This window comes from Rana temporaria, chromosome 3 (genome assembly GCF_905171775.1).
Source record: "Rana temporaria chromosome 3, aRanTem1.1, whole genome shotgun sequence".
Classification (NCBI taxonomy): Eukaryota; Metazoa; Chordata; class Amphibia; order Anura; family Ranidae; genus Rana; species Rana temporaria.
The window spans coordinates 46,925,575-46,934,925 of NC_053491.1; the positions used below are offsets into that span (position 1 = coordinate 46,925,575).

Sequence of the window (9,351 nt, forward strand, 5' to 3'; positions counted from 1 at the left end):
GTCTTGATGATCCCTTACCTTATCCTAAGACATGCATTATCTGTCAGACCGCGGCCGTCCATTTTATTCAAGAGCTGCGCCTCCTCCTCCTTCTGCTGTTCCGTGATAGGCGGAACACTCAGCTTCCCAGAAGACACTGTGTTCAGTGTTCGCCTATCACGGAGGCCCTTTCGTCCTCGTCGTGCTATAGCCGAATGACGGCTACAGGGGGGTCGTCTAGTTCTGTCATATTATGTCCTCCCATGATTGCGCCCATGATTGCTGGGCTGCGGGCGGCGCACTCTGTGTTCACAGTGCACTGCCGAACACAGATTAAGGTGAAGAGCCAATCAGCGGCTCTTTACCACATGATCGGCTGTGTCCAATCACAGCTGATCACAATGTCAACAGAAGGCAGTTACCGGCTCTCTTTACTGCTCCTTCTCACAGTGTAAGCGGGTGGAGGAGAGGAGAAAAGAGCCAATAATTCTACAAAACTGCATCCACCACTGCTGCCATTCAGTGCCCACAAGTGTCTCCCCATCAATGTCGCCTACCAGTTCCCATCGGTGCCAAGGACTCCCCATTCATCAGGGCTGCTGTTGAGAGTTATTAAAAAATTGTCCTGTTGGAGCAATGCTGCCTTTGAACCTACAGTCGGCGTTTGGATGTCTATTGGTCTGATCCATGTTCCAAAGGCAGCCCCCCCAACAGGACCATTTTTTAATAACTCTCAACAGCAGCCCTGATGAAGGGGGAGTCCTTGGTCCCCCGAAACACTTTGGCCTCATTTTATTGCAGTGACTTAAAATAAAATGTCTTTAAAATCTGCATCTACTGGATACTGGGCGCTCCTTTTACTTTCACTTCTTCTCAAGCATACGCAGAGTCAACCACAAGACTGTACCCTGAGGTAGCAGCCCAGGCCCTAATGGGGCCCACCACCACCTTTTCCCCAAACCGGGCATGAACCCCTGGGAACAAACCCTTCCTATCTGCCCACACCTTTTCATACCCTACAGCAGTGACTGATCTAGTCAGTCCAGCGCGATCTACACCCCAGCCCCCCCATAAGCCACATAATGGTGCCACCTATCAGTGCCTCTTTATCAGCGTCATCTCATCACTGCCCATGAGTGCAGCCCATCAATGCCGGCTCATTGGTGCCCATCAGCGCACATTAGTGAAGTAGAAAAACTACCTGTTAAAAAATGTTGCTAACAAACTATGTTGGTCTTTATTTTTTATTTATTTTTTATGGACACCGCGCCGGTCCTGAGGAGCTACAGGCGGGAGTTTTTAGGCGAGGCCTAGTTTGCGGAGTCTGGCCTCGCCTAAAAACTCCTGGCCGCAGCTCATCAGGACCGGCACGGTGTCAGCCCTAGCAGTGGGTGAAAGTGGGCAAGTAGTTAAAGCGTTAGTAAAGTCCGCTTTATGACATGTACCTACAAGTAAGTCTTTAGTAATGCTTACCACCTGTAGGTACAGTGAATAGCTCCTACACATGTACCATTTAGGAGATAGTCACTCACACTTCGCGTGACTGGTGCTTGCACTCTGAATGTACAGCGTACTGGCGTATACTGTCCACTGAGAGCGCTGTGCCGCGATCGTGACTCCCGTGCGCAGGAGTGACGTCATCTCGGCTATTAAAGCTATGCAGCGAAATTGCCAGTTAGAGGGTTGAGACAAACTATAAGACCACTATCGAACCCTGATGTCTATTCCGGGTCCCAGGCTTGCAGGTGGAATAGGAAAGACCAGAAAAATGGGTGGGGGGTGTAAAATTCCAGGGGTGCATAGAAGCGACTATGCTGTAAAGCTAGATTGCATCCATCTGATTGACAGTTGTCAGATTTTACTTGCGCGTGTGTGTGGGAAAAAAAAAAAACCCTGACTGAAATATGATGTACATGAGTGGCAGTAAAAGTGTTGAACCATCTAATAGACCTTTGCTAGTTGGGCAGAATGTTATTGCTGTGCTTCTGGTGAGGGTAGGATGAAAAAACAATTGGTATCAGAATCATGGGTATGGGGCAGGGTTGCTCCCAACGGATAGACCTGAGCTTGCTGCTGAATCATTAGTCTTTTGTTCCCTTTAAAGTCGACCATGCTATTCCTCTTGCTGTCCCATCTCGCAAACCTGTACTTGGTGACTCTTGTGAGCTTTATCACTCTCATGTAATCCCCTAGATAGCAGCTGTGATAACTGTAAAAAAATCCCCCTCCTTGTTAAAGCGGGAGTTCACCCGAAAAACAATTTTTAACATTAGATTGAGGCTCAATTTGTCTAGGGGAATCGGGTGTTTTTTTTTTAAAAACAAAGCCGTACTTACCGTTTTTTAGAGAGATCTTCTCCGCCGCTTCCGGGTATGGGATGCGGGACTGGGCGTTCCTATTTGATTGACAGGCTTCCGATGGTCGCATACATCGCCTCACGAGTAGCCGAAAGAAGCCGAACGTCGGTGCGGCTCTATACGGCACCTGCGCACCGACGTTCGGCTACTTTCGGAAAATCGTGACGCGATGTATGCGACCGTCGGAAGCCTGTCAATCAAATAGGAACGCCCAGTCCCGCAGCCCATACCCGGAAGCGGCGGAGAAGATCGCTCTCTAAAACGGTAAGTACGGCTTTGTTTTAAAAAAAAAACACCCGATTCCCCTAGACAAAATGAGCATCAATCTAATGTTAAAAATTAAGTTTTTGGGTGAACCTCCACTTTAAGTCTCATCCTAAGTCTGAGATCTCACAAAAGGGATTGCTAGAGAGCTATCACATGAAAGTGGGAGCAATAAAAAACCTCCAGGGGGCGGCCTCCATTCACAACTTCTGTTGGGATTTCTAAAGGAATATCATGGTATGCTTTTAGACCCCTTTCACACTTAAGCACATTGCAGGCGCTATAGCGTTAAAAATGCCGCCTGCAATACGCCCTTTAAAAATCTGTCCCCATTCACTCCAGTGTGAAAGCCTGAGGGGCTTTCACACTGGAGCGGTGCGCTAGCAGGACGGTAAAAAAAAGTCCTGCTAGCCGCATCTTTGGAGCGGAGAAAGAGCGGTGTGTTTACCGCTCCTCCTCCGCTGCTGCCCATTGAAATCAATGGGACAGCGCGGCTATACCGCCCGCAACCCTTTCTCGGCCGCTAGCGGGGGGTAAATGCGCCCCGCTAGTGGCCGAAATGCGCTGCAAATCCGCCCATAGCGTCGGCGGTAAAAATAGCGGTGTTTTACCGCCGATGCTATGGGCGGCACAGTGTGAAAGGGGTCTAATGTTTTTTTTTTTTTTTCCACGGCTTATTTTGACAAAAAGTACTAATTTAAAAGGTTGTACAATTTGAGATGAAGAAGAATTTGCAAAAGAAAATAAATCTATGCCCTATCATAGAACCCTGTTGCAAAAAAGGAAACTTTGCAGGGCTGTCCTTGTCCTATAAAATCTTTAAACCATCCAATTTTTCTAACCAAAGGACCGTTTTACTTCCCTTCAAACCGTGGCAAGAGGGAGTAGAAAATGGTGTCCATTGAAGGAATAGTACCCCCGTCAGTGGGAAGGATGGTGCCTCGTCAGTGGAAGGTTAAGTGGCCCATCATTGGTTTCAGTAGGAAGAATACTGCCCCATGGTTGGGGTCAGTGTGAGGAATAGTGCCCTAAGGCCCCTTTCACACTGGGGCGGGAGGCGCGGTATAGCGGCGCTATACCGTCGGATTTGGCCGCTAGCGGTGCGGTATTAACCCTTTATCGGCCGCTAGCGGGGGTTAATACTGCCTGCAATGCGCTTCAGCAGAGGCGCATTGCGGGCGGTAGTCCTGCGGTTTCCCATTGTTTTAAATGGGAAGGGGCGGTATACACGCCACTCCTCTCACCGCTCCAAAGATGCTGCTGGCAGGAGATTTTTTTTTTCTCTCCCGCCAGCACATCGCCCCGCCCCTCGGGCTTTCACATTAAGTATGCAGTGCAGGAGTTTTTCAGGCGGTATAGCAGCGCTATTTTTAGCGCTGTACCGCCTGAAAAACTCCTCAGTGTGAAAGGGGTCTAATAGTTTGTGTCAGTGGGGGGGGGGGATTGGTGCCCGTGGGGGGTGGAGAGGTGTCCCATGGTTGGTGCCCCATCTTTGGTGTCAGTTTAAGGGATATTGCTTCGTCAGTGGGAGGTATAGTACCCTGTCATTGGAAGGAATGGTGCCCCATCATTGGTGTCAGAGAGAAGAGCTTGATAAAGGCAAACAAAGGAGTAAAGTTTGAAAACCACTAGTTTAGACCAAAAGAAAAGAAAAAGCTTTTGCTTTAGATTTAGAGGGCAAGCTATAAAAATCTGATTTCTGTTGCGTTTCTCTTTTAGACGGATTATCCTCTCCCAGAATTCATCTTGGCGTCCGGAGTCCTGCTTGTCTTGATCATAGAACGCATTGTCCTGGAATGTAGTCATAGTATGACCGAAGAGACCGCGCCGCTGTTATCCAGCCCTTCTTACTCTCCTGTTGTAGAAGGAAACTCGCATCGCCATTCCCATGGGGGTCAGAATCACGACGTAGAGCAGCACAGAGTACGCCATTTCCACGTGGATTTCAACGCTCACTCCTCCTTCCGCTGTTTTATCCTCATCTTGTCCTTGTCTCTGCATTCTATATTTGAAGGGATTGCCATCGGACTACAAAACGCCCAGTCCGAGCTTCTTCAGATCGCCATTGCCATCCTCATTCATAAGAGTATCATTGCAGTCAGCCTATCCCTGCTTTTGATGCAGAGCAATGTGAAGACCCGTTGGTTTGTGCTGTCCATTGTCATGTTCGCACTTATGTCACCAATTGGTATTGCTATAGGGATCGGGGTGATTCAGAACCGAGCGGCTGGAAGTGGTCTAGTTCCGAGTATTCTGGAAGGCTTGGCTGCCGGGACATTTGTCTATATAACCTTTTTAGAGATCTTGCCGCATGAACTAAACTCTAGCAGATGGCGCCTACCTAAAGTCATTTTCATAGTGCTGGGGTTCTCGGCTATGGCAGCGCTCAGGTTTTTAGGCTGATACTGAAACCTTTACAGTATTTTTTAAAATGTTCCTTAAATGTCTACCTCTTTTTTGTTTACACCATCAATCAGAAAATGCTAATGCATATGTATCTATTTTTTTTTTTTTTTTAAATACTTGACTAAAGTGTGCTTTCCCCAAAATAGTTGCATTATTTTTTCTGTTTTGCAAAGAGCCAAAGAAGAGGACGACCTCTGCACTAAAGGACCTGCAAGGAAATAAAATATATTTTGCTATGTTGTTGAGCTTTAACAAATCAAGATTTATTTTTAAATGACTTTTAATCTGGCAGTTATTACAGTTTTATGTGTTTTGTGGCCGCCAAGAACCATTAAACCTCAATCTTGATTATGCTTAAAAAGCCCAGTGCCTTACTTTGCACTTGATTCTAGGTTAATTGCACATCATGTAAATTGCACACTGTAGTAAGACGTTCATAGTACATGTAAAGTGGCATCATGTATCATGGGATCGTATTGGAGACACCTGACCATCACACTTGCATAGGAATTAGTATGGCGTTGCCGTCAACCCCCTTTGTCGGTGTAAAGCCTCATACACACGATCGGATTTCCATCGGCCCAATCTGTGGAATTTTAGTCTGAAGGGTATTGGCCGTGAACTTCTTCTGCATACAGACGGCAAAACTTTCTCAGCCAACTAATACCAAACAACGTGTTTTTTCAGCTCTTTAGCGCCACCCTTTGGGCAACTTCTGATAATGTTGTGCTATGGTAAGCATTGCTTCTGAGCTTGCGTGTAGAGCTGCAACTAACGATTATTTTCATAATCGATTAGTTGACCGATTTATTGTTTCGATTAATTTGATAATAGCCTTAAAAGAAAAAAAAATGGACCAATGTGTTGTTGGGCAGATTACGAAACCTAAATTGCCGCAAAAACACATTTACATGCTTTTCTGAAGCTTCTCCATTGAAGTATATTGAACCAAAAAAAACAAAATGGCACCTTTTGCGTTAAAACGTCCTTGCCCTTTCCAAATACGCAGCAGGTGGAAAAAAAAATCATGGATGTGAACGTGTCCCATAGGAAAACATGGAAATGAACTGTAGTGTGTTTCTGCAAAAAGCACCAAATAAGAGAGGTGTGACCCCAGGCCTGAGATGTTTAGTAACATAATGGGGTTAAAAAAACAGAAATAAGTACAAAAAATGGCAAATAATCGCTACTGTAAGGGGTTAATTTTTTTACTGTGCGACAGTGACAGTAATATTTACAGTAGCGATTTGCTTTTTTGTACTATAAAGGGCTAATTTTAGTTTTCTAACCCCATTATGTTACTGGCCGATTAATCGATTAGTTGACGATTAATCGATTAGTTGTTTCGGCCCTACATGCGTGTTTGTACTTTCGATTTTATTCCGTTGGTCTTGTGTACACACGATCAGATAATCACTCATTTGTTAACGAACAATTTTAACCACTTTGAGCCCACGCGATAGACGTCTACAGCGCGGCGCTCAATTGCTGGGAGGGTGTCCCTGGACGTTGTCCTGTTTACTTGTTCCCTTGCGCGCCGCCGATAAAAACGGTCCGTCGGACCATTCTCATCGGTTTTGTCCGACCGTGTGTACGGGGCCTAAGAGAAATTTTATTTATTTTTTTTCATTTTATAGCGCAAAAAAAAAAAAAAAAAGAGATGATCAAATAGCACCAAAAGAAATTAGTAATCGTCATTCAAAGTGTGAGAGCACTGAAAGCTGAAAATTGATCTGGGCAGGAGGGGGGTTTAAGTGGCCAGTAGGCAAGTGGTTAAAGCATGCTATAAAACGTTTGTTGTGGGAAAATCCGACAACAATTTTCCAATGGCGCATACAAACAGTCAGATTTTCCAACAAAACCCTGCCATCACACAATTGTTGTCGGAAAATCCGATCGTGTGTACAAGGCTTTACAGCCTTTGCTCTTCTGGGAGAGCTTTCCGCATATATTTTTTTTAAGTGTCTGTGGGTATGTGTTTGCGCATTAAGGGCATTTGTGAGGTCGGGTGTTGACGTTGGGTAAAAAGACCTGACTTGCAGGAATTAATCTCAAAGGTGTTCAGTAGGGCTGAGGTCAGGACTTTGAGCAGGCTATTCAAGTTCTTCCACACTAAGGTCATCAAATTGTGCCTTGGTTTGCCCACCGGGCAAAGTCCTGCCAAAACAGAAAACAGGCTTTCCTAATCCTGGATAAGTCTACATGGAGACTACCTTCAACCCCTTACAAGCCCTTTGGAGACTGGTGCAGAGAAGTGTCTCTACAGGCTACTCCCACCACCATGCTTCATGGTGGGTATGATGTCTTTAAGCCAAACATTGCCTTTTAGTCTGATTGCCAAAAAGGGAAATTTTGGGCTCATTGGACATAGAAACTTTTTAAAAATTACTTTTTCATGTATCGTTTGCCAACTGTAGGTGAGTTGCCATGTGAATTTTAGTTAAGTGTCTTTCTTTTTGTCATACTCCCATAAGGCTCTGAATGTTTTTTTCTTCTTGGGTCACAGAGTTAGGCATAGTCTTTGCCACATAGGGTTGTAACTCCAGGGTGGATGTGGATCAACAGAAATCTTCTCTTTAAAGCGGAGTTCCACCCAAAAGTGGAACTTCCACTTTAAGCACTCCTCACCCCCTTACATGCCACATTTAGGGGGGGGGAGTGGGGGCTTCGTTTGGAGTGGGACTCCCTGACCTACTTCCACCTAGGGGCCGCCTAGGCAACTTCTCCTCTGCCCCTAGGCGGCCGCTCCTTCTAGGCGATCTCCTGGGACATGTGACAGGTCCCAGGAGATCGCCTGTCCACTCCAGGAGTGCAGCGCGACTCGCGCAGTGCCTGCCCGGCCGTGAAGCCAAAAGCTGTCACGGCCGGGTGCCCAGTGTGTGAACTAAAAAGTGTCAAAAGTGACCGATCTGTCTGTCGCAATCCCCAAAAAATAAAAATAAAAAATTGCAGTCATGGGACAAGAAGTGGAGAGAAATCTCCAAAATGGGACATAGACAGCGAAAAAATAAAATAAAAAATCAGACAGGGATGATAACCCTCCACTACTTTATCCAAAATGAAAAAGTAAATAAAGTTTTGCCTATAGTTCTACTTTAAGCTAGACATACATTGATCAGTCCCTGCCCCCATCCCCCCACCTCCTCTAGCCAGTGGGCTGTCTGAAAAAAAAAAGCCAAACCTTTTCCTCCATTCACACATTCGAAGTGGATGGGGGAATCCTCCCCGCCGCGCTATTGTATTAGGACAGTGGGGGCTCCTGCTGAACCGGCCAAATTTCGATCCATCCCTGGCCAGTTTTAGAGAACTGTTACAACCATTATTAAGACATGAACAAAGTATTGAACAGCTGTAAATGAGCCAAGTCCAGGCTATCCACAAAAAATAAAATCACCATGAAAAAAATAGTGAGGGAGGCCACCCAATTGACTTGATGGAGGTGTATTCATATGCAATCAATTATTTTTTGTTTATTAATTGTAATTAAAGTCACTTTGCAAATAATTGTTTTCACTTTAAAGGGGAATTTCAGCCTTATAACTGTTCCACTGTCCTCGGCGCCTCCAGGACCAGTGACATTTATACATCGATCAGAGCTAAAAAATAGCTACTGATTACTGTGTAAATGTCACTGGCAGTGAAGGGGTTAACACTAGGGGGTGATCAGGGGGTTAAATGTGTTCCCTAGGTAGGGGTTTCTAACTGGGGGGGGGTGGGCTTACTGGAACATGACGGATCACTGTTCCCGATCAATGGGAACAGTAGATCTGTCATGTCGCTTGTCAGAACGGGGATCCGCCTTGTTTACAAAGGCAGTTGCCCGTTCTGCCTCTAATACGCAATTGCAGGTCACTGGCAAGCATAGAGTCCAGCCGACCCGTGGGCACGTGGCTGCGAGTGCTCTCCATCGCACCTGCGTACAGCTACGCTGATTCATGCAGGAGTGCTGACCTCTTTACCAAAAGAAAGCTCTTAGGCCCCATACTCACGACCAAACATGTCTGCTGAAACTGGCCCGCAGGCCAGTTTCAGCAGACATGTTTGGTCGTGTGTGGGCGCGAGCGGGCCGAATTCCAGCAAACATTTGCCCGCCGGGCCTTTTCCCAGCAGACAAATATTCCTGGACTTGTTTTAAAACAGTCCGCTGGAATTCTGCCCGCTCGGACATGTACGGTCGTCAGTACAGACCTACCGTACATGTCCAGGCGCCCGCCGTCCCTCGCATGCGTCGAATGACTTCGACGCATGCGTGGAAGCATTTTAAAGGCGGCACCGCGGACACGCCCCGCGTATTGTTTACGCGCGGACTTCTGTACGATGGTGTGTACAACCATCGTACAGAAGC

The 9,351-nt window shown here is 46.3% G+C and overlaps 1 protein-coding gene across 1 annotated transcript in view; it reads left to right on the top strand.

Moving 5' to 3' along the window:
• Positions 1 to 5,367, top strand: part of LOC120931254 (zinc transporter ZIP1-like) — a 34,083-nt gene extending 28,716 nt beyond the window's left edge. The window contains exon 3 of the mRNA XM_040342505.1: positions 4,320 to 5,367. Coding sequence (XP_040198439.1) covers positions 4,320 to 5,003 — 684 coding nt within the window. The 3' untranslated portion in view covers positions 5,004 to 5,367. The remainder of the gene's footprint in view (positions 1 to 4,319) is intronic.
• The last annotated feature ends 3,984 nt before the right edge of the window (positions 5,368 to 9,351 follow it).